General features: G+C 36.7%; 1 protein-coding gene across 1 annotated transcript in view; it reads left to right on the top strand.

The window, feature by feature from the left end:
• The window catches only part of TRPM6 (transient receptor potential cation channel subfamily M member 6), a 173,585-nt gene that overhangs the window by 28,483 nt on the left and 118,958 nt on the right, over positions 1-26,144 (top strand). The window contains exons 5-8 of the mRNA XM_044678581.1: positions 9,684-9,861; positions 11,186-11,399; positions 19,669-19,793; positions 22,259-22,430. Coding sequence (XP_044534516.1) covers positions 9,684-9,861; positions 11,186-11,399; positions 19,669-19,793; positions 22,259-22,430 — 689 coding nt within the window. The remainder of the gene's footprint in view (positions 1-9,683; positions 9,862-11,185; positions 11,400-19,668; positions 19,794-22,258; positions 22,431-26,144) is intronic.

Genomic DNA, 26,144 nt, shown 5'->3' with positions numbered 1-26,144 from the left:
AGACAGCATTTTGGTGAAAAATGTTAAAAAAAAAAATAGCCCAGGACTAATTCAGACCTCTGGGTATATATTTCACTTGAGAATTCCTTCCTAGCTGATTTTGAACCATCAAAGGCTATTTTTTTGGGTCTTGTCATTCACTAAGTTCTGAATATACCAAACTAGAGTACTGTCTTCATCCACATCTCCACAGCTTATTCACAGGAATAGCATGTAAGACGCTGACAAAAATTTTGCCAAAAACTGGGTCAATTATATCTGTAGCATTTTCTTGATCTACCAGACTAGTAAGCTTTATCAGAAAAGAAAATGAAATTAGCCTGACATTAGCTGTTCTTTGAATTTTATTTTAAAACTTTTATTGATACCTTTTGTCTTCATATCATACTCATTTTCCTCCCTCAATTCCACTGAACCTTCTGACGTGAGAATGAAAAACAATTACGTTAAAACATTTGATACCATGATTGTTACCTGTTTGAAATTAAACCATGATAACTCTTTGGCTTCTTCATTTCCTTTTATACGGTGCACTAGCCATTTTTTTAGTAATATGTCCTAGAATTTTACAAAATATTAAATTCAAGTTCACTGGCCTGTGTTTTGAAGATGCCACTTGCATCTCTATTTTATCTTCTATTTGCATCTTATTTTTGTCGAGTTGTATCTTCTATTCTCTGTTGTCTTTCAAAGATTGAAGATGATGCCTTTGTAATTATATCCATCATTTTTTTCAAAATGATAGACTTGACGACTTGAATTTAGCAGAGAAGTGAGGTGTTTTCTTACTATCCTCTTATTTATTTATTATCTTCAGGTATAAGTAAGTAGAATGCGCACACATAGTATTCTTCTATTTGAATAGTCTCGTGAATGTCAGAAAAGGAAATGAGATTAGCTTGATATGACTTGTTCTTGTTGAACTTCTACTGGCTTGTGGTAATTGCCACTTCCCTTTCTTGATCTATCTGTCATTGTAAGCTTTTTGCCCTTTTTTAAATAGAAAATTGTGAGACCATTTGCTTTTCTCTGGCTCTGTGACACCTCTGAAATTCACCATTCCTTAGAGATAACTATTAGGAGTCAACATTTATAAAGTATTTATAGTACTCTGAGAGATTTCTTTCAGTGCTTTTTAAACACTTCTTCAGGAGACCTAATTGGTGATATAAGTGGATAAGAGCACTGGGCTTAGAATTAAGAAGGTCTGAGTTCAGATCTAACTTCAGATAATCTCTGGCTACGTGACCATAGGCAAGTCACATAACCTCTTCCTGCCTCAATTTCTTCATCTGTAAAATGGAGATAATAATAGCACTTATCTGTCAGGGTTTTTGTGAGACTATGTTTAGGAAACAGTTTTTGTAAAGTGCATAGCACTGCCTTGCACATAGTAGGCACTTAAATGTTTATTACCTTTCCTTCCAAGAAAAACAAAAACAAAAACAAAATAGGAGGTAGTTATTATAGAGGAGCTGGTTCCCAAAGTAGAAGTGACATAATTTGTCATCATTGTGTCACCAATCCTCAGCACAGTGACTGGCATATAATAGGCATTACAAATAAGTGCTTATTCCCTTCCTTCTCCCCTGCTCCTATTAAATAAACATTTTTCTCTTGACTTCAACTTGTCAACAAAACTTTTTGTAACATCTATCTCAAACCTCAGGTCGCTGAAAGTTTTGTTCTCAACTAGTTTCTTTCCTTTTTTTTTTTTTTTAAACCCTTACCTTCTGTCTTGGAGTCAATACTGTGTATTGGCTCTAAGGCAGAAGAGTGGTAAGGGCTAGACAATGGGGGTCAAGTGACTTGCCCAGGGTCACACAGCCAGGAAGTGTCTGAGGCCAGATTTGAACCTGGGACCTCCTGTCTCTAGGCCTGGCTCTTAATCCACTGAGCTACCCAGTTGCCTCCTCTCAACTAGTTTCTTAAAAGATTATTCCATTGATATTTATCCTTAGCAACATTTTTTGCTCTTGTTTATTTAAATCTAAATTGTTTAAATCAGTTACTTAAATTTAATTTGATTTAGTTTATATGATTTGAATTACTTGAATGATTTAAATTAACTTAAATTTATTTCTTAAATTCTCTGTGTATCTACAGTGGTCCCTTTAGACAGCTTCTTTCTTTTTTTCTTCATTTGATCATTTGTGTTTCTGTTTTTATGCCCTGTTGATCATTTTTGTTTTATCTTTTCTAATCTAATCTTAAGATTACTTTAGTTGGAAGACAAAACAGAAGCAAATTTGGTTTGAGTAGTTTGGTCTTCTCCTGTGATCATCTTGTTCTTGTAAAGTATTTTGCAAACCATAAACTATTATATAAATCTTACTTATTATTAATAATTTCCCTTCTACCTGATAGCCCTTGGAATACTTGAACAATGTTTTTATGCTTCATTCCAACATTTTTTCCCATGCTAAGCACTTTCAATTCTTTGTCTACTTTTCTTGTCCTTTCTTAAAATAATAGGTTGAGAACAAGAAACAGTGTTCCTCATGTCAAGTGACAAGCAGAAAATAAAGCAGGATCATCACCTCCCTAGTTCTGGACCTTGGGCGTCTCTTGGTGCTGCTTAAGATATTAGCTTCTTTGGTTACCACGTCACACTACTGATTAATATAGAACAAATAGTGTACAAAAAAACCCTGATCTTTGATGCAGGAATTATTTTTTCTTCCATCTACTCTGTCCTATATTTATGCAGCCGATTTTTTTGATCCAAAGAGAAAACTTTACATTTATTGCCATTAAGTTTCATTCAATTGGTCTATTCTGGCCTGTCAACTGCACACCAGAGAAATCTTTTGGGGTTTTCATTCTGTTATCAAATGTGTTTGCTGTCCTTTATTTATCATAGTCATATTTGACAAGCATTCCTTCTCTCAAGAGAGAACTTCCAATGAATTGATATTGATCCATTAATGATGGAGAAGGGAATAAATATTTCTAAAGCCTACTATGTGCCAGACATTGTGCTAAGTGCTTTTAGGAATATTACCTCATTTGAACCTTAAAACAACCTTGTGAGATAGATGGTATTCTTACCCTTATTGTACAGTTGAGTACTTAAATGACTTGCTTGGGGTCATATAGCTAGTAAGATTTGTCTGATGACAGATTTGAACTCAGGTTTTCCAGACTCCAGGCCTGGCACTCCTACTAGCTACCTAAAAATTAATGACTCACTTTTGAGTCCAGTCAAATATAACAAATTCCAAATCCACTTATTATTTAACTATCATTAGGTTGTATTTTTCTCAGTAAATAATAACACAAGAAATTGTCAAATTATTTGCTTAAAATTTGTTTACATTACCCTAATCTATCAGTATAGGAACTGTCAAAAAAAGAAATGAAGTTCATCTACCATGACCTGTTCTTGATGAAATCGTGTTCACTTTTAGAAATCTCTGATTATCATCCTAAATATTCACAAACAACACTTTAATATATATTCTAAAATTTTGCCAGGAACAAAGCTAAGCTAACTGACCTAAAGTTGTAGGCTTCCCCTCTTTTTTCTTCTGAAAATCAGAATATTTTCCCTTCTCCCATCCCTGGATTCTAAACTCTTTTAAAGTAGACAATGGCTCAATATTTGCATATGCTAATTCTTTCATTACTCTGGATTTTAGTTTATTCAGGTTTGATAAATAGAATTCACAGAAGGTACAAAGATACTCTTATAATCTTCTGAATTCTCTTCAGTTTTTACTCTCTGTAGAACATTTTTGTTTTATTCTTTCTAATACAAAAATCATTCTCTCCAGAAGTGGAAGCAAAATTATAGTTACATAGTTCTGTCTTTTCTGTGTTATCTGTTGTTATCTCTGTCACCTGTTGTCATCTCACAAATCCTGAGATATAGTTTTAGCACTTTTTTATTCCCAACATCACTAAAGAGGTCTCTTTTGACTTTTTGCTTTTGTATTTGTATCTCTAATGCTAAGCACAGTGCTTAAGTATGGTCTTTTGAGTGCTTGTTCATTCATTCATTTGCCTTATTAACTTTTGTTCATTTGGGCTTTATATTCTTATATGGGAGCAGCTATGTGGCACAGTAGGTAGAATGCTTGACCTGGAGTCAGGAAGACCTGACTTCAAATTTGGCCTCAGTCATTTATTAGCTGGGTGATTTTGGGCAAGTCACCTAACCTTGTTTGCCTCAGTTTTCTCATTTGTAAAGTGAACTGGAGAAAGAAATGGTGAACCATTGTAGTATCTTTGCCAAGAAAACACCAAATGGGATGATGAAGAATCAGACATAACTGAAACAACTGAATAACAACTACATTCTTACACAATCATGCTACTCTTTCATAAGTAATCCTACTCATTCTATCTTCTGATACTATTCTGAGTTAGTCCAGGAGTTCCCTATATAGCTGTCTAAGTCTCTTTCAACAATTCTTTTTCATTCTTATCAGAAAAATTTCTGCTTCTGTCTCAAGAAATTAATTCTTGAAAGTTGTCTGTTCCTTTTGGGATGACCTCTGCAGAATGATAGACCATTGGATCTTTTCTAACTTTTCTCTGAAACCTTTGAAATTTGCTCTTTGGAGACCTGGAAGAGACTTTAAGATCAAAGGTGTCAACCTTGTGACTGATCCAGTAATATAATATCAGAATATAATTGGGAAATATTTAACAAAATAAATAGATAACGCTAATTTGCAGTTTTCTAATTCAATACACTTGCAGGATCTGTTTCTATTTGCTTTTGACATCACTACTTTAAACTATGCCTTGTCTTTGCTTTTTTTTTTTTTTTTTTACCCATTATGAGTTGTTTTATGAAGAGCTTTGTGCCACAAGTAGAACTTGAACCAAGGTCTTTGTGACTCCATTGTCACTTCTATCCACCATTCCTTGTTACTTTTTCTTCCCATGCTATTATAGCCTACCTCCTTGAGTAGATTCTGGAGTGCTGTGTGTGGTAGCTTGGAATCCCTACTGGAATGAGTTATGAAATTTTCTACCCTTAAATAAATGGTCAAATGATATAATATTTGTAAGATATTTAGCACAGTGATGGCACATTGTAGATACTTAATGTTTATTTCCTGCCTCCTTTTCTCTTTTCCCTTCTTCCTCATCAGCTTCTGAGAAGAGATTGGGGAGGGTTGGTAGGTGAAATTTAGGAATGAATTTGACCTTGTGTTCCAGCACCTTATGGAAGGTAGGGTAGATATTCAAGGTGGATGAGGAAAGCCACTGGATTGACCACATGGACAATGAGAAGATTTCAACCAGAATATATCCTGGTGGGTTTAAATTTCTTGGTAGACAGGCAGACTTGGTTTCCTCTAACAATAGTAGTGCATGCTTTTATAGTAACTTAAGGTGTATGAAATACGTCACATGTATTACATTATTTGGTTCTCAAACAATTTTGTGAAATGAATACTGTTATCCCTGTTTTTCAAATGAAGAAATTGAAATATGAAGAAGTTAAGTGACTTGTATAGGCTTTTGGAATAGAGCTCTTGTCTGATCTAGGCTCTGGTGAGTCTAGATGTTTTAGATTCAGAGAAATCTGTGGCTTCTGGACTGTTCCATCCAATAAAACACTAATTTTGTGCTCACTTAATGGGCAATTTACTTCTATTTTTGAAATCTGGCTACCACTTTTTGGTTTTTGCTTGTGCCTTACTTCTGACATCTGCCTTTCTCACTGGTTTAAAATCTTCATTGCCTGGGCAACTTGTATCAACTCCTTGCATGCTTAACATGACCTGCCTATTTTCTTGACCCTCCACTCCTAACCCTGTCTTTTTCTGGCACACAGCTAGTGTTGATAATTCTTCTCCACCTGAGGTTATCTCCCTCTGAATGTCAGTTGCCTTGCCAGGTGGCTGTTGCCCTCTGCTGGTATCTGAAAAACCAATTAACTGTCTCTCTGGTATATGACGCATAAGTGGTTTACACAGATAGGTAGATAGATGCCCTATCATATATTCTCAAAGAATACAATGATAAACATCAGACAATTTAGGAATAGGGCAATATATTACACACACACACACACACACACACACACACACACACGTATATTTGCATAGAATTTTATATAGGTCTCTCTCTTAAACTCTTTCTCTGTGATCTTAGCTTTCATGGATTTACTTATCTCCATACAGATTACTCCAGAAGTTTGCTTGTTTCATTTCTCCCTCTACCCCCTCTTTCTCACTCCTGTTTCTATCCAACCCTATTGTTTCTCTTGAGATCCAGTTTTTAAAAATATTTTTTATTCCATAAAAATGTCTACATTAATGAGTATTCTAGAATATTTTCCTATGGTTACATGGTTCATGTTCGCTCCCTCCTCTCTTTCCTCCCCCCTCCCAGAGCTGATAAGCAATTCTACTGGGTTATATATGTATTATCACTCAATACCTATTTCCATATTATTCATTTTTGTGATAGAGTAATCTTTTAAAACCAAAACCCTAAATCCTACACCCTTATAATTAAGTGATAAATCATGTTTTTCTTCTGCGTTTCCACTCCCACAGTTCTTTCTCTAGATATGGATAGCTTCTTTCTCATAAATCCCTTGGGATTGTCCTATGAGATCCAGTTTTGAGTAACCAGTTGATTATTAGATAGTTGGAACTTATTGATGTACAAGCATCTCAAATTCAATATGTGCAAAATAGACATCATTACTTTTCTCTCCAAACCAACCTCTCTGATTTTCCTTTTCTCTTTGGAAGAATATGCTCTCCTTCCAATCCCAAAGACTGACAATGTTGTGGTCATCTTTGTCTCCCCATTTTTGTTCATCCCACATATCTAATTTGTTGCTGTCTTGCTAGTTTTAATTCTTCATATTCCTCATTTCTGTTGTCTTCTCTCCATCTACATGGCTACTGTGCTTGCTCAGTCCTTCATCACCCCTTGCCTAGCCTACTGCAACAGCTTCCGGTAGCTTTCTCTGCTTCAAGTATATCCTCTTTGCAACCTATTGTTTGCCAAAGTGATATTCATAAACCACTGGTTTGACCATGCCTCCCTCTTGCTCAAGAAACCCCCAAGCTCTTGATTGCTGCTAGGCTCAAATACAAATTCCTCTGTCTGTCATACAGAGCCTTTGACAATCTGGCTCTGGCTGACTAAAGTGGCTTTTTCTTTTTTTGCTATCTGAGATCTCATCATATATCTTCTGCTTTCTTGCCTTAGTACAAGCTGCCCTGCCCCACCCTCCTTTCCACTCCCCCCATACCTGGAACACACCCTTTTCTTAACTGTCTCTTGGAATCCCTTTGTTGTTCAGTTATTTCAGTTGTGTCCAACTCTTTTGAATCTCATTTTGAAGTTTTCTTGGCAAAGATACTGGAGTGGTTTGCCATTTCCTTTTCCAGCTCATTTTAAGAAATGAGGAAACTGAGGCAAACAGGGCTAAGTGTCTTGTTTCAGGTCACCCAGCTAGTAAATATCTGAGACCAAATTTGAACTCAGGAAGATGAATTTTCCTGACTGTCTGGCATGCAAAGTTTACCTCATGTGCCATTTCCTATATGAAGACTTTCCTGACCCCCTTGCCTGCTAATGCCACTTTCCACAAAATCATTTTGTACTTTTTTGTACATATTTCACATATGCTTATTTTGTATCCAACTCTTATGTGGATACAATATATGTAAATGATTTCTCTCCTGATAGACTAGAAATTTCTTGAAGGCAAGGACTGTTTCATTTCTCTTTGTATTGCAAGTATTTAACAAAATATCTGGCTCGTGTTTAATAAATGCTTGCTGATTAATTGAATGCCTTTAGTTTTACAAAGTCTTTCCTCATAAGTAAACTCCTGTGAGAAAAGTTTCTAGAATGATTTCTCTCATTTTACAAATGGGGAAACTGAAATTCAGAGAGATTAATTTGCCCAAGGTCCATTTACTAGTAAGTCCCTGAAGTCAAACTGAGCTCTTCTTGTTCTGGTGCTCTCTAGTGCTTTCTCCACTTACTATGCTCCCTGGACCTTGCCATCTTGTTCCTACCTGTGTACTTGATCAGTTCTCTTTGATGGTAAAGGAAGAGGTTCAATGAAAAATATGACCACAACAACACAAAAGTCCGTTGTATAATTTCATGACTGGAATAGTATAATTTTGTAGACTATTTAAAGCAATGTATACCCTCAGCCAATCACAACTGGCTTTCATATCTTGAAACATAAAGCCTTTAGATTAATAAGATTTCGAATCATAAAATCCCCATAGTTCTTATCTCTGTACTGTTGATATTAATTTTGCACTTTAATTTTGAATCAACTTTCAAAGTTGTCAAAACATATTTGCTCTTTCCTTTGACTTTGTAGTCTTCTTGATGTTATTCAGTGACTCAATGTAACTTCTTGCATATTTATTCTCATGCACATCCACACTCTTCAGTTTTCCATTATTTGATATTATAATTTTATTTTCCTTAACTTCTTCCTGAGCAGCAGGATGCATAGTGGATAAGTGCACTGGGCTTGGAGTCAAAAAGTTATTTAGTCATTTTTCTGCTGTGTCCAACTCTTTTTGACTCCATTTGGGGTTTTCTTGTCAGAAATACTGGGCCTTTTTAATCTCCAGCTCATTTTATAGATGAGGAAACTGAGGCAGACAAGGTTAAGTAGCATGCCCAGGGTAACATAGCTAGTAAGTGTCTGAGATCATATTTGAATTCAGGAAAATTATTTAAGTCTTCCTCTCTCTAGGTCTGGCACTTTAGCCACTGTGCCATCTAACTGTCCTGAAGTCAGAAAGATCAGTGTCCCAAATCTTTCATCAGACACTTAGTAGCTATGTAAACCTGGGCAAGTCACTCAATTCCTGCATAAAACTGGAAAAGAAAATGGTAAACTATTACAGTATATTTGCCAGGAAAATCCCATGGACAGTTGGTCACAAAGAGCCAGACAAGACTGAACAACACAAAATTTCTTCTGGATGTATATTTTTCTATGATAGAAAAATGAGGCATTTGCTCTTCTGATATCTATTTTTAAAAAATATTCTAGTTATTAGAACAATCTAGATCTGTGTCCTTTTTTAAGGGCCCTTATTTAGTCAGTTCCTTTGTTTATTTAGTTGTCAGGGATACTTTTCTCAATACCACAGCTATAGTAAGTCAATATTTCTAGTATTACTCATTAATGGATAAAACAACATCCTCTTGTCTTTGAGTTTTGTTTAGTACTTATAAATTTTTTTAATTACCTAGAAAACAGTGAAAGTGGAAGGAATCTCAAGACTCACTGAGTTTTAGAGTACTGCAGAACCTTGTAGATGTTCTAGTCCAGGGGTCGGCAACGTATGGCTCTTGAGCCATATCTGGCTTTTTCTACAGGAGCCATAAAGCCAATTTTTTTTCAGGCGCTGTTACAGGAGCCGCACTGTGAGCACTGTACGGCTCTCAAGAAATTACATTTTAAAAAATGTGGCGTTTATGACTCTCATGGCCAAAAAGGTTGCCGACCCCTGTTCTAGTCTATCACCTTCATTTTACAGTTGAGGAAGCAGGCTCTCAGAGGTTAATTGATTTGGTTTTTCAGTTAGAGAGCTAGTTAATGGCAAAACTCTGGGTAGTTGATTTTATCAATATTCAGTGTATACCAGCTTTTAAACCTGTACAAAATATGGGAAAATTGCACAGTGTTGTCTACAATAATTAATTTGCTTTAATTTTAGGTGTTATTGTGGACGACTGATTGGAGACCATCATGAGTTGGCATATCATTGGGCTGCATCTTCAACTGCCCAGGGCCAAGAAGAAGAATGGTCTGTGGAAAAACACACAAAGAAAAGTCCTACTGATACCTTTGGCACTATTAACTTCCAGGATGGAGAACATACCTACCATGCCAAGGTTTGTTAATAATACTAAGTTTTTCAACAGCTTTAACCAACAATATTATTTTAGTGCTTTAATACAAGGAGAAATATTAATTGTAAAAAAAGATAATTATGAGTAGATCTTTAGGAGACTTTGTTGAGAGATAGTATCAATCCTATTTCAAATGTGATTTATCCCAGACATAGTAAGGAGCCAAGTTTACTTTTTTATGCTTGAGATGCAATGAGCCCTTCCAAATGTGAACTAGAAAGAACACCTGTCTCAATGCCCCATGACTAGATGATTCTGGACTGACTGGCAGCAAAACCCAGCATGGACTCTACTCCTGGAGCTCGTGGCACTTGCTCTCATGAACTTTCAAAGGTTATAAGGCCATAAGTATCTTTAATCTCCTTCACTTAGAAGCAAGAAAAAAATGTACATACCAGTATTAGAAATCAGAGCAAGGTCATGCACACTGGGCTTCATTCATGCTGGCTCCAGATGAGAGGGAGCCCCAGGGTCCTCCCTTAACTCCTGCCCTTTGCCATTCATCTGCTTCCTTCAATGCCGGCAAGCCTGGGAAAGTGTCAAAACCAGGAACTTACTAGCAAATTATTCTTTAATATTATATATACATTTGCCAAAGTGGTTGGCTTACTCTAGTTATATTTAGTGTACCTCTTAGCAGATCCACTTAATAACCTTGGTGAAGCTAATTTGGAAATGGTAGGAGGTCAGTCAGCCAGGAGAGGAACTGACTTAAAGTTCTGAGAAATAGATTAAAAGTGTGTGTGTGTGTGTGTGTGTGTGTGTGTGTGTGTGTGATAGCAAACATCCCAGTGAATTGAAAAATGTCATTTACCCTATCTGTGCCTCAGTTTTCTCGTGTATAAAATGGGAATAACAATAGTACCTACTTCATGGGATTGCTGTGTGGGATCAAATGTATTAATATATGTAAAAGCCCTTTGTAAACCTTAAAGTGCTGTATAAATGCTAGTTATTATCATCAGTAATAATAGTAATAGAACATTATTACTAGTATGAGTAGCTAGCATTAGTAACAAAAATTGTGGCTATATAGAGTAACAATAGCTCCAATATAGTCTAACTTATTAATTTTTCATGATTAATTGAATATAAGTACATAACCAATTATATAATATGTTATTAACATTTATGATAATACACGACAATTATAACATAATACAATTATACATTATAGTAATTATTAATATAATATTAAATGTGTGGTATAATAATTTTATGAATAATTGTTTTTATTAAAAGGTTCACTGTTTTAATATTATGCTTACTTCTACTATTTGTTTCATTTCTCTGACTAATATTTCAGTATATACGAACATCTTACGATACAAAGTTGGAGCAACTGTTACATCTGATGTTGAAAGAATGGAAAATGGAACTGCCAAAGCTTGTCATTTCTGTTCACGGAGGCATTCAGAACTTTGAGTTGCCCTGCAAACTGAAGCAGGTGTTCAGTCAAGGGCTGATCAAAGCTGCAGAGACAACAGGAGCATGGATAATTACTGAAGGCATCAACACAGGTAGAGCTCACCACCTTCATCTGTCCTCTTCATTTTCCCCTTTGCTCTGTTTGGTCCATTCTGGGCAGAGGTTTAGGGGGAAGAATGTCATCTATACTTTGTAGAAATCCTAGAGTATGTGGTGTTTTCCTGAGGGATTAAGTTGCAAAGGTAAGTGACCTGAAAATCAAACTGGGAAGTATATTACATACATTTGAGGAAAATGCGGGTACTGCAAAAATGTAATAACTGGATGTTAAATTTTTTTTTTTCTGGCACAGAAGAAAGGGGGAAAAAAAGCTACTTTTCTTTTTGGGAGTCTCCAGTTATGGAAAAACTTTTAAAAAAAGTTTTTAGTTCGTGCAGTCTATGTTATAATTCTGTCAGCACAAATTTCATCAATTCATTACACCTAGCCGACTGGCGAATATGGCAGCAAATGAAAGTGATAAATATTGGAGGGGATGTGGCAAAATTGGGACACTAATACACTGCTGGTGGAGTTGTGAATTGGTCCAACCATTCTGGAGGGCAATTTGGAACTATGGCAAAAGGCTTTGAAAGACTGTCTGCCCTTTGATCCAGCCATACCACTGCTGGGTTTGTACTCCAAAGAGATAAGCTCTTTGTGGTGGCAAAAAATTGGAAAATGAGGGGATGTCCATTGATTGGGGAATGGCTGAATAAATTGTGGTATATATTGGTGATGGAATATTATTGTGCTGAAAGGAATAAAGAACTGGAGGAATTCCATGTCACCTGGAATAACCTCCAGAAATTGATGCAGAATGAAAGGAGCAGAACCAGGAGAACATTGTACACAGAGACTGATACACTGTGGTAAAATAGAATGTAACAGACTTTTCTATTAGCAGCAATGCAATGACTCAGGACAATCCAGAGGAACTTAAGAAAAAGAATGCTATTCACATGCAGAGAAAGAACTGTGGGAACAGAAGTGCAAAAGAAAAACATGATTTATCATGTAGTTCGATATGGATGTGATTAGGGTTTTGATGTTAAAAGATCACTACTGCAAATATGAATATGAAAGTAGGTTTTGAACAGTGTTACACATATAACCCAGTAGAATTGCTTGTCAGCTTCAGGAGTGGGGATGAAAGAGTGGGGGAGTGGGAAATCATTAATCATGTAACCATGGAAAATTATTCTAAATTAAAAAGGGGGAAAAAGAGAAATGTACATATTAATATTAAAAAAAGCAAAACAAGAAAAAAAACTCAGATTGTTGCTGAGGATTTCTTTGCTTCTCCTAACTTTTACTGCTAACCTTGAAAGTAATCAGTGCCTGTTTCATTTATGATTTTCCATCTTTAGCATCTTTTCCATTAGTTTTTTCTAAAACTGCCTGCACCCTTGTTTCAAACCTCACTGCCTGCACCCTTGTTTCAAACCTCACTGCTTGTACCTAAATTATTGCAATACCTTCTAATGAATAGCTATTTATTACTTCCACATCTTCCTGATTTCATGTTGCCATTCTTCTAAAATATCTTTATTGCCTATCTGTTGATACCCAAGTAAAGTTCAGATTCCTTTCTTGGAATTCAAAGCCCTCTCCAATCTGTTAACATTTCCCAACACTTATGCCAGTGAAATCCTAGGTCTTTATCTCTGTCCCTATCATTTAAAATGCAAAAGACAATTTAATCAATGTGTCATATTTAAAGATAAACAATTCCTAGTTTCTGCTCTTAAGGTACTTACTTATAGTCTGATTTGGCAGGTAAGACAAAAAAACTCTCCAAACAAAACCTACCTAGTAATATAGATTATTATTTTATGTGTCACAAGGGATTTATGAATAAACTGCTGCTGTATTTTAAGAGTAATATATTTTCTCATCAAACATGAAATACTAGCTGTAAGAAATCATGCCAGAAACATTTTTGTTTCACAAATGTGTACCTAGTACAATGCCTTCCATGTGGCCAGTTCTTAATAAATGCTTTTTGGATGAATGAACAGATGAATTTCCAGGAGTCTGATGAAAAGGAAATAGATTAAGAAAAGGGGAAGGTTTTATCCTATCATTTATGGGTGATTAAATGGAGTATTTTCACGTTTTCCTAGGGTAAATACTGTTCACATCTTTATAAAGGAGAGAAGATTTACTTGATTTCTAAGTCCATTTTATACTGTGTATTTTATTTCTACTGAAAAGATGAAAGAGATCATGGAATTTAGGGAATAAAAGAAATGGATGAAATTGAACAGGGCTTTGTCCTAAATTTGTGCTTGAAATTTTTAAGCCTTGGCAATGATGAAGGTAGTTCAGTTACTTTATGGCAATATTAAAAAAAATATCACAAGGTGTGGAGCCAAGATGGTAGAGTAAGAGTAGGAAATTACCTGAACTCTCTTAAATACCTCTCCAAATAACTTTAAAATAATGCTTCAAATTGATTTTTCTCTCTCTCTTCCTTCCTTCCTTCCTGTCTGTCTTCCTTCCTTCCTTCCTTCCTTCCTTCCTTCCTTCCTTCCTTCCTTCCTTCCTTCCTTCCCCCTTACCTTCCATCTTGGAATCAATACTGTGTGTTGGTTCCAAGGCAGAAGAGTAAGGGCTAGGCAATGGAGGTTAAGGGACTTGCCCAGGGTCACCAACTGGTAAGTGTCTGAGGCCAGATTTGAACCCAGGACCTCCCATCTCTGGGCCTCGCTCTCAATCCACTGACCATCCAGCTGCCCCCACCTCAAATGGATTTCTGAAGTAGCAGAGTAACCAAAAACTCAAGTGAAACAATTTTTCCACCTAAGACAACACATGAGGTTGACAAAAAAAGCTGCTTCACTGGGGTGGTAGTTGGCTTGGAGTGGTACACGGGGCATGTGGTGCTAGCAGCAGGCCTTGGAGGGGGCTATAGCAGCAGCAGCAACATGTTCTGGAGCTCTCAGCTCACAGATGGTAAGGGGGTTGGACAACTGGTAAGAAAGATTGCAGAGGACCCTTTGCTGATGCTGGGTCACAGTTTCAGGGTAAAGAGAAGCTACAACACTCAAGTCTACAGGAGAACAGAGGTCTGCTCACAATTCCAGGGTGGGGAAGGGGGTTTGTGGTTATTCAAAAGGAAACAGGGGCCTTGGTCTTATTTCTAAGGCAGAAAGGAACACTAGCACTTGTGGCTACAGGACAGCAGCAGACTTGATCACAGTTTCAGGGCCAAAAGAAGCAATAGTAATGTGGTTACAGGGAAACAAGGTCCTTTCCTGGGTAAAGACCAGAGTGTAGGCCAAGTCCATACTGCCACTTAAATCATATTTCTTCCTCCTTCCTTCCTTCCTTCCTCCTTCCAAGAACTGGCAAGCAATTCAATCTGGGTTATATAATTCATTCTATTTAAGAAGCACTGAAAATCTACAGACCCTCAGAACTGGCTCTGAAAACAGAAGCACAAAACAACCTGAAGCTTGGGACAATATCTACTCCACCCTAGGAAAAAAGCAAAACTTTAACATCAAGTTAAAAGTTAAGAAATGGGCTAGAGCAGTGATGGGCAAACTTTTTAAAGAGGGGGCCAAAGGAAAGGAAATGCTCATCTGTCAGTCTGTTTCTAAGGCAACTCTTTTCATTGTTTCATTATATTGTAACTTACTCATTGTATTCATCAGATTAGGAATAATGTTGCATGGCCAGATAGAACTTTTCAGGACTCCCCCACCCCCTCACCCCAGCATCTGGCCCACCAGCCATAGTTTGGCCATCTCTGGGCTAGAGAAATGAGGGAATAACAAAGAAAAAACCGGACCATAAAAAGTTACTTTTGTGATAGTGAAAATCAAGATGAAAAATCAGAAGACAAAGATGTCAAAAAAGTCACAAGCAAAAGAGATCCCAAAATGAAAACTCCCAGAGACATTATGGCTAAATTCCAGAGCCCCCAGATAAAAGAGAAAATATTGCTAGCAGCAAGAAAGAAATAATACAAATATTGTGGATCACATAAGATTTAGGAGCTTTATTAAAGGACTGGAGGTTTTCGAATACAATATTCTGAAAGGCAAAGAAGCTAGGATTACAACCAAGAATAACTTAATTTAGCAAAACTGAGTATAATTTTTCAGAAAGAAAAATGGATATTTAATGAAACAGAGGACTTTCAAGCATTCCTCATGAAAAGACTAGAGCTGATAGAAAATTTAACTTTCAGAATAACGTTCAAGAGAAACATAGGAAAACAAACTTGAAAGAGAAGCATGAGGAATTCAATGAGTTTAAACTGTTTACAATCCTACATGGGAAGATGCTCATTATAATTCCTAAGAATTTTATAATTATTAGGGAAAGTAGGAGGACTATACATAGAGAGAATGAGTGTGTTGACTATGATGGGATGATTTCAACAAAATAAATTTAAGGGTTGAAAAAGAAGCAATTAAAACTATAGTCATATAAAATATTCTAAATCACTACTGAGAAGAGAAATAAAAATTAAAACAACTCTGGGGCACTATCTTGCACTTAATAGATTGACTAATGTAACAAAAAAGGAAAAGGACAAATTTTGAGGAGGACATGGAAAAACTGGGACATTAATGCAACTATTGGTGGCATTGTGAATTGATCCAACCATTCTGGAGAGCAATGTTAGAGTGAGATTTTAGGTATTTTATAGATATATATTTAAAGTGTGGCCGCCAGGAATCAATTGATTCCATAATTAAATAGACCCAAGACAGGATCAGGTTTAAGGTAGTTTATTTACAGTTAGGAAGGTAAAAGGTAGGGAAATAGAGAGAGGGAGAGGCTAGTCCAGGCCTGCAGAGGCCTGGACAGAGAGAGAGGGTTAAAAGGCTAATTAAACTAGGCTACAAGCCACAAGACCTTAGAAATCAGAGAGGTAAAGGCCTACTTAAGGTAGAGTTTGGAAGAACGCCAAGGTAGGCCAATGAAGTCAGCCTAACTTACCCGCGTGACAATTCAGAGTGGAAGCAGCCTGAGGTCTCAGCCGAGAACCTTCAGCACCAAGTTCAAAGCAAGAACTGCCTCCACAGGAAGTAACCAACATATTTGAAGAGATGGTGTCTCTGGTCACTTCCTGTGGGTCCACCTCTAATTCAAGTGGACAAATGGCAGCCTCTACACTGATTTGGACTGCCCAAAGGGCCGTCCCTTGTTCTTGATTTGTTACTTATTGTCACGTGTGGGTAACTCATCTCCCCTCCCACTAAGGGAGGTGGGGGATGATATTATCTCTGGTAAGTAGAGTTTTGAGTATGAATGGGCTAGAGCTAATTCCATTTACACAGCAATTTGAAACTATGCCCCCAAAACTATAAAACTATACATGCCTTTTGTTCCAGCAATACCACTATGAGATCATTATCCCAAAGAGATAAAAAAAAATGAAAAAGGATCTATATGTTAAAAATATTTGTAGCAGCTATTTATGTGGTGGCAAAGTTTATAAATTGAGGGGACTCCCATCAATTGAAAGTGACTTATCAATTCATAGTATGTGATTATGATGGAATACTATTGAGCAATAAGAAATGATGATCAGGATGCTTTCAGGAAAACTTAGAAAGACTTGCATGAACTGATGCAAAGTGAAGTGAGTAGAACAAAGTAAATATTGAACAGTAACAGCAATATTGCGTGATGATTAAATTGTGAACGACTTAGCTATTTTTGGCACTACAGTGATCTAAGAACCAAAGGATTTAATGAAAAATGTTATCCACCTCCAGTGGAAGAACTGATGGAGTCAATGCAGATTAAAGCACTCTTTTTTTACTTTATTTTTCTTGTTGTTTTGGTCTGTGTTTTCTTTTGCAATCCGGCTATTATGGAAATGTTTCACATGACTACACATGTGTGATCTATAATGAATTGCTTGCCTTCTCAAAGAAGCGTTAGGAGAGAGAATGAGAGAAAGAATTTGGTACTCAAAATTAAGAAAAAAAAGAATGTTAAAACATTTTTTTACATGTGATGAGAAAAAATGAAATGTTAAAAAAAAGATCTCAAATCATAGCCCCAGGTACTGGTCAAGGAATTTCAAAGTATTTAACGCTAGGGGCTATTAACTTTTTTTTTTTTTGTCATCTGGCAATCTGGTAAAGCCTATGTATCTCATCTAAGAAAAATGTTCTTAAATGCGTAAAGGAAATGTATCAAAAGAGTTACTATATATTAAAACCAAATCCATGTACCTCAATGTAAGAATTTGTGAGGTTTGTCTTAATTTTTATGGTATTCTGTGAGATGCTGGAAAAAAATTTTAAAATATAGAAAATTAATTTTATTTCTTCTCAAAGCATTTTAATGGACATATGGATTTTGGAGGGAATGTCCTGAATTCCCTAAACTGAAACAGGCTGAGGTGCCAGAACTTTTTTTGCCTTGAGGGATTAATTTGCTTCCACCTTCTGAATGTATTAAAACTCTTACAACAATATATCAAGGATAATACTGAGTTGCTAAAGACATTGGCTTCATTGGTACTATATTGGATGACCTTCTGAGGATCTTGCCCTTGGACACACAGAGAGCAGTAGATGGGTTGTAGGGTAGCCCTTCTTGGCTTATTGGTTGTTTCTTCTCACCTTGGTCACAGAGGGAGCAGCTGGGTGGCTCAGTGGACTAAGAGCCAGGCCAGAGATGGGAGGTCCTGGGTTCAAATTTGGACTCTGACACTTCCTGGCTGTGTGACCTTGGGCAAGTCACTTAACTCCCATTGCCAACTTCTTACTACTATTTTGCCTTAGAACCAATAAACAGTATTGATTCTAAGATAGAAGGTAAAGGTTTAAATATAACAAAACAAAACAAAATAAATAACCGAATGAATGCAGAAAATTTATTATAATCTCAGTGCCATCTGTGGCTGGACCTGTACAGTCAAAGGTGAAAGAGCTTCTTGATTAGTTTAATCAAAATAACCAGAAGTAACTATTTCTTCAGCTTGAGATTAAGGCAAACTTCAGAAAACTGGCTTACCACAACATGTGGTACAACAGAGTGTACAGGTGGAGCCAGATGTAAGTAGTGGCAGAAAATGTGGAAGAATTGGGTATCAACAAATTGTGAATGAAGGGGAATTTCAAAGTTTTTTCTGGTTAAAAGTAACTCCTGTTCTGCCACAATGGCCAAAACTATAATAAGCAAATTTTTGACTTTTGGTTAAAACTTGCTCCAGAAGGTTCTTGTTAAATTTTAGGTATTTAATCTGGAGAGTGGAGTTAGGAAAGAACCCCATCAATATCCATTGAACCAATTAGCATGGGTTAATTGATTATATTAACTAGCCCTAGAGAGCAGAACTCTGAGGTAAAATAGTATATTACTTTGCAAATTTTGTTTGGAATAGGGGATTAGGGTAGAGGAATGAAGAGACATCCAGTGTATGAAAATAAGTTATAGGGCAGGCATATGCATAATGGCTTTCACTTGAGAAATGGAAAATGACTTGAAGTCAGAAACACCTGGGCTCATATCCTCCCTCAGATTATTGTTATGTCAGATTGGATAAGTCTGGGCCTCAGTTTCCTTAGTTGTAGAATGAGGGGGTTGGATTTGAGAACCTCTAACGCCCCTTCCAGCTCTACATCTGTGATCCTTTGATTCTAGTGGAGATATAACATGGGAGAGTTAGAATTAGCAAAGGGCAGAAGGAGAACATCATGAGTGTGTGGATCAAGTATGCAGTGAGGAAGGCGATTCCAAAACAAAGGAGGCTCTGAAAGAGGGGTGGAAGAAGGGGAAGAAACTCACCTCATAAGCAAGAGATCCTTGAAAGGGATGAAGCACTGGAATTAGATTGTGAGCTCCTTGAGGGCAGGGACTGTCTTTTGTCTCCTTTTGTCTCCTTAGCTTTATCCCACAATGCTTGGCACATGGTAGGCTCTTTTTTTTTTTTTAAACCCTTAACTTCGGTGTATTGTCTCATAGGTGGAAGAGTGGTAAGGGTGGGCAATGGGGGTCAAGTGACTTGCCCAGGGTCACACAGCTGGGAAGTGGCTGAGACCGGATTTGAACCTAGGACCTCCTGTCTCTAGGCCTGACTCTCAATCCACTGAGCTACCCAGCTGCCCCCACATGGTAGGCTCTTAATAAATATTGATTGACTGGGGAATTGCAGGTGCTAAGGGCCACCTACTTAAAACATCTGCTTGTAAGGGAGCAATACATATTCTCACCTTCCTCCACTTTCTCTCTTCTAGCCACCGTGTTCTACATAAAACTCTCTGAAGGGCATTGGGGAGGTAAAAGGGCATAATGGGAATTATTAGGACCTTTTTGTTTGACCTTTGAACTGGATATTTATAGGAATTTCCAAGCATGTTGGGGATGCTCTCAAAGCACATTCCTCTCAAAGCCTCAGAAAAATCTGGACAGTTGGAATTCCTCCTTGGGGGATCGTGGAGAATCAGAGAGATCTTATTGGAAAAGATGTGAGTAAAACAAGCCTCTTCCCTCCCTTTGAAAGTTAACTACTTATTCTTGTTTTTGATGGTAATGGAAAGAAGAACTTAATTTTTTTTTTTCCCTTAAGAGGAAAGTTTTCTTGCTTGTGAATTGTTTTAATTTTTGTTATGAAGAATTGTTAAACAGCCTTCTACTCTGACAAGTCAACAGTAATTGTGTTAACAAAAATGCTTTTTCTATAGGTTGTTAGGATATCACACTTCTGAAAAAGTGTTATCTTAGCAGCACGATCCTATTCAGTTTTTATGTCTGAGGCTTCTTTGAAGTATTGAATCTTATAGAAAGGGAAATGTTGACTTGAAAACAAAATAATCACTAGAGTGGTTTTGATTTCTTCAGTTCTCTAGATGATTCTTACTTACCTAGCTAGGTAATTCTCTTGACAATTGCTGAAGTAGTTTAGCTGAGAGGTTAAGTAAGCCTATTAGGCTCATAATAAATGTTTGTTGGTGTTTGACAGGCTCATCATTATCTTCTAACTGACATGTATATCATCCTTTAAGATTTGCAAAGTCCTTTCTATCTACTAACTCATTTGAATCTTGACCCTGTGAAGTACTTACCACAGACATGGTTGTCTCCATTTTGCAGATAAGGAAATTGAGGCTTAGAATGGGAAAATATTTTGTCCATGATAAGACAGCCAATGAGCATTGAGATAGGATTTGGATTGAAGCCTTCCTAGCTCTAGTTGTAGCTCTCCATTCACTGAGGTAGCGAGGGCTGAGAGAGATAATATCAGTTTGTCAGTCAATCAATAAGCATTTTATTGGGCAGCTAGGCTGTTCAGTGGATAGAGAGCCATGCCTGAAGATGGGAGATACTGGTTCAAAAGCAGCTTCTGATACTTCCTAGCTGTGCAACCTTTTGACAAATCAATGAATCCCTGTTGCCTAGCTTTTACCATTCTTCTGCTTTGGAACCAGTACTTAGCATTAATTCTAAAACAGAAGGAAAAGGTTTAAAGAAACAATGTTTATTAAATCTTCCTAACTTAGGTCTTCTTCAGTCCAGTTACAGCACTCTGTGGATACAGAGAATACTGAATGAGAGACATGATATAGTTTGGTCAGTTGAGCAGTCAATCAAAAACATTCATTAAACACTTACTATATGCCAGATACTCTGCCAGGTGCTTGGGAAACAAATACAGAGAGAAAGACAGTCTTTGACATAAAAGGAGTTTTCCTTCTATGGGAGATGAAGACATGGTGGACTTGGGAGACCTTAAATGGAAGTTCTAGGAGGACTCATCCAGGGAGGGGGGAGAGGCCCACTGGACAATAATTCCCGTGAATAAATTCCAGGATCAAAGTGATGTGTACTACTGAAAGGAGTATCTGTATCTGAAAAAGTCATGGATTCTCATATAGAATTATTGAAAAAAGATGGTGCTATTTTTTTCTATAGGGTGAATTGCTATTTCATTTATTTATGACTCCTTTGATTTTTGACTTGGAATATTGATTGATCGATTGATTGGATACACTGAAATTTTAAATAGCAGAGTTATTTTCATTACTAGGGATCACCAAGAGCTATGATTTCTTTAATGTAAGTAACTCCAGGACCTCTACAACTTTAGAAGATAAGTTCTACAGAATAGCCTGAGGCACATGAAAGTCAAGGGGCCTACCCAGGATCAAATCAACAAGGCAGTCAATATTTGTTAAGCACTTACTATATTCCAGGTGTTGAGCTATGAACCTGTCTTGAATCTTTTTCTTTTTAAACCCATATCTTCTGTCATAGAATCTAACTATTGCTTTCAAGGTAGAAGAGTGATAAGAGCTAGGCAGAAGGAGTAAAGTCATTTGCTCAAGGTCATAAAGCTAGGAAGTGTCTGAGGCTAAATTTGAACCCAGGATCTCCCATATCAAGGCCTGGTTCTCTATCCACTGAGCCACCTACCTGCCTCTTTTTTCTACTTTGTGATTCCATTAAAATGAATGTGAATTTCTGGAGAGTAGGGATGTCTAACTTTTCCTTGGTGTAGCACAGTGTTTTGCACACAGTTTGTGCTCAATAGTTACTCATTCATTTATTTCTTCAAAACCAACCCCTGATCTTAAGGTATAGCATTTTATGTCTTCTTTGAGTCCAAGCTCCACACTCCATCTACTATGCTATGATGCTTCTATTATTTTCATTATTATTTTTTTTAACTGGACTTTGTGATTTCATTGGTTAAGGGCATCCCAAGGAACTTCCTTTTACCAGTGTAGTTTGGAATCTAGCTTCAGTTGATGGTCTTAAAGAATTGATTGTGTGTCCTATTGCTTTGTGTATACCTCAGACCTTAGTATTAAGTTCATTTGGTATGACTGAAACCTGGTTTGGTAAACTCATTCATTTGACAACTTTGATTTTATATCTCAGATCTCGGACTTAATTCTCATTCTTGGCTGCCTTTTGGTCTCTGATTTTTCAGGTGGTCTGCCTGTATCAAACTCTGGGCAATCCTCTCAGCAAGCTGACCACCCTCAACAGCATGCACTCACACTTCATTCTGTCAGATGATGGTACCGTGGGAAAATATGGAAATGAAATGAAGCTCAGGAGGAACCTAGAAAAATACCTTTCCTTGCAAAAAATACATTCCCGTGAGTACTCTTTGGTTTGTCAGTCAACAAGTATTTATTAGTATGAGCAAAGAAGACGCTGTGCTAAGCACAGGGAAGCTTATTGGATCATAGGAAAAAAAAAACCTTAGAAGCCATCAAGTGTAATTCTCTCATTTTTCATATAAGGAAGCAGGCAAAGAAAGAGAAACTGATTTGCTCGTTTTTTCATAGCTAGTACATATCTGAGGTGGAATTTAGATTCATATCTTTACTTCTAGGACCAGCACTCTAGCTACTTACCATCACCTGTCTATAGTGAATAGAAAGAATGAATGAAACTACTATATATTTAATCACAATGAACAGAATAAGATAGAAAGTATTGTAGGAATAATGAATCCCCTGAAGTGGTTACATTATTCAAATTTGCCCCGAATATTTCCACTGGACTGGGACCAATGACCATAATTTACATAATTATAACTTTGGACCTAGCTAAGTGCTAAATTATGTGGTAAGTCTATAAAAAGTTTTAGAGAGAGAGAGATGCTGATAGGATATGGAAGTTGTTGTTGATAGCCAAATAGGGAAGGCATTTGGGAGCCACTGAAGATTTTTGAGCAAAGGAACAATAGTAAGAACAAAATAGTGTTTTAGGAAGAGGAGAAAGGCTCACTATGCAGGATGTAGAGGGGTTGAAGGAGAGCTTGAAAGCTAGGAGATCATTTGGGAGCCTATTGTAGTAATCTAGCAATGAAAGAATATGTCTTAATTAAGGTGGTGGCAACGGGAATGAAGCTTTTACATTTAGGGCAAGAGTTTGTTCTTTTTTCCTTCATAACCAATGAAATAGGCAGCTAGTTGGCACAGTGGCTAGGGTACTCGATTTGGTATCAAGAAGACATGAGTTCAGATACTAGATGTGTGACCCTGAGCAAATCACTTAACCTCTGGATGCCTTAGTTTCCTCATCTGTAAAATGGAATAATAATAGTACCTACCTTCAAGGATGGAGATGCTAAAAAAAAGACAATATTTATAAAGTTCTTTGTAAACCTTAAAGCCTTGCATAAATTCTAGCTGTTATTAATAATTATGTTATCGATATAGAAGAGGTCTTACCAGAAAAGTACTAGAGTTACAAACAATAAGAAATATCAAGAGATATCCCTGGAAAGAAGAACTTATATCCTTCTGGACTACTGACAGAAGCTTGAATTTTCTTTAGCTTTAGTTTTTGGTTCTTATTAAAAATAGAATTTAAGGCAGAGTAATATAGTGAAGAACAGGAAGACCTAGATTCAAGTCCTGTCTCTGCCATACTGGTTGCATCATCTTAGGCAAGTCACTGTACATCTCAGATGTCTAAGCACCTCTCTAATGCTAAGTGCTGTGAAACAATTGCTGTTCTTTATTGATAGAGCATGTTTCCATACTGGTAGTTGACTTGATCAATGAAATCACAAATCTTAAAAAAAAAAAAAAAAACTAAAGAAACCAGGCCTCACCTCTCATACCTTTAGAAAAGTAATAATTAAACCCCATCAGTTTTATAGGCTAAATGGAGGAGCTGAGGGTTAGGTTTTGATAATAGAAGGGAGAAGAAAGTTCCCAGAGTGACTGGAGTGGTGAGAAGAGAAGGTAAGAAAAGAACCCATTAGGAGAAAAAAGACACAAAACTATGGTTCTTTAGATAAATTTTGTCCTCTTTGACATTTTGACTAAAATTTCCCCTTTGGAATATGTCAGGATCCCCATCACTGTTGGTGCCTCTTGCCCTAAATCACTTTGTATTTGGATGTACTTATATGTGTACATGCTGTGTCCCCTTCATGTCTCCTATCCAAGCTCTTCCAGGTCAGGGACTGTTTTACTTTCCACTTGAAACTTCCTAGGCTTAGTACAAACCTGACACATAGTAGGTCTTTAACCAGTACTGTAATACAATAATGTGTTGATTGATTGTTTGATTGGCTGAATTCTCCAATGGGTTTTTAACAATTCTTCTCTGCTCATTGTTATATTTCTCTAATTTCCTGTGAAGTTTCTTCAGCTTTGTATGTCCTGGATATTCACAGACAGAGGTGTTTCTTTCAAGGACTTTAAAACTTCAAAGGTTTTATTGCATAAATTACCTTCAGGGTCATTGTCAGGGTACTATTCCTTTCCTTGATGGTGGAGCTGATCTTATTGAACATTAAAAATTAGTGGTTCCAAGGAGATATTATAAAAAAAGCAAGGCATCAGCATTTTTCAGAACAGAGTACTGGTCTCCTTAACTAAAAGACAAAGCACGTTGTGCAAGCATGCTATCATATTGTCTTTTTTTTTGCTTTAAAGTAGACAGAATAGGAATGCTACACCAACCGTTCATTCATCCATTAATGATTGGATGAAATCTCTTTATTTCTTTATGTTGTTTTTTCTCTCATTTTTCAGTCAAATAAATATGTATTCTTGAATAGAACTGGGATTTGAGGAAAGAAATTATTAGATCATTTTGTGACTCAGATCTAATGCAATTAATAAAATTGCTAAGAAAAAATTCAACTGCTGTACAAGTCACTGAGTTCAACTGTTTGGAATATGGCCAGTGTAGCTTAGTTAATTTTCCAAAAGGATGTGCTGACAGTTTCAAGTTTGAAGGCATGGATTATAGTTGGCTTAAGAACAAAACAAAACAAAAAGGAACCTTTCCACAATCTGAGTCTCCCTAAAGAGGAAAGATTTTCCTCTTGTATCGGTACCAATGTACCAGGAAACTTTTATTTTGATAGTTTCATACTGTATTGTATGCATGATCACTCCAGTGATGCACAAGTTCACTTTTCCACGACCCTTCAGAAATCAATCTTAGAAAAAAAGTGCCTGCAATAGAGGCAAAGTCACATTTACAGTATTGGCAGGACACTTTGCAGAAAACAAAAAAAAAATTTTTTTCTTTAGAGGGATTTAATTTTTTTCTGCCATGTAAAAATACAAATAGCAATAGTCTCACATTTTAATAACACAACGCAGTTCTGAGGTGATTTGCCCCTTTTGAGGGAGTATAATGTTAAAAATTACAGTTATGATATCAATTATATTTTATTAATATGATAATGATTATAGTAAAAGCATCTGGTTCCTATTTTGGAACAAAAAGCACTAAAATGATAGAACTTAGAAGATTTAGAAAGTATTCTGTTGGTGATATAGGAATATGGAAATAGTTAATAGGACATACAAATAATTCTACTCCACTGGACATCGTGTCCCTGGTCTTGGGGCATTCCTAGTAGGTTGTGAAGGAGTTAGAAACTTCAGATTATACATGGTAATGTTTTGGCAGCATGTATTTAGATTTAACTATTCAGAATATTTTAGTCATCCATTATGTCAGCACATATAATAAGCGTTAATAATTAGAAGATCCCCAGTCTCTTAAACTTCTAAATGATATTGTTATATTCATTCATTCATTAATTCAACAAGCACTTTTGAGTGTTTACTATGTGCTAGGTACTGTTTCAGGTGCCAAGGCTACAGAGGTGAGAATGAAACAGTCCCTGATACCAAACTGGGGAAATCTCGCTTTCTTTTTTTTTTTTTTTTTTTTTTTTTAAACCCTTGACTTCTGTGTATTGGCTTCTAGGTGGAAGAGTGGTAAGGGTGGGTAATGGGGGTCAAGTGACTTGCCCAGGGTCACACAGCTGGGAAGTGTCTGAGGCTGGTTTTGAACCTAGGACCTCCCATCTCTAGGCCTGACTCTCA

Source organism: Gracilinanus agilis, chromosome 1 (genome assembly GCF_016433145.1).
Source record: "Gracilinanus agilis isolate LMUSP501 chromosome 1, AgileGrace, whole genome shotgun sequence".
NCBI lineage: Eukaryota > Metazoa > Chordata > Mammalia > Didelphimorphia > Didelphidae > Gracilinanus > Gracilinanus agilis.
Note: the sequence above shows the minus strand (reverse complement) of the source record. Positions and strands in the feature narration are given on the sequence as shown.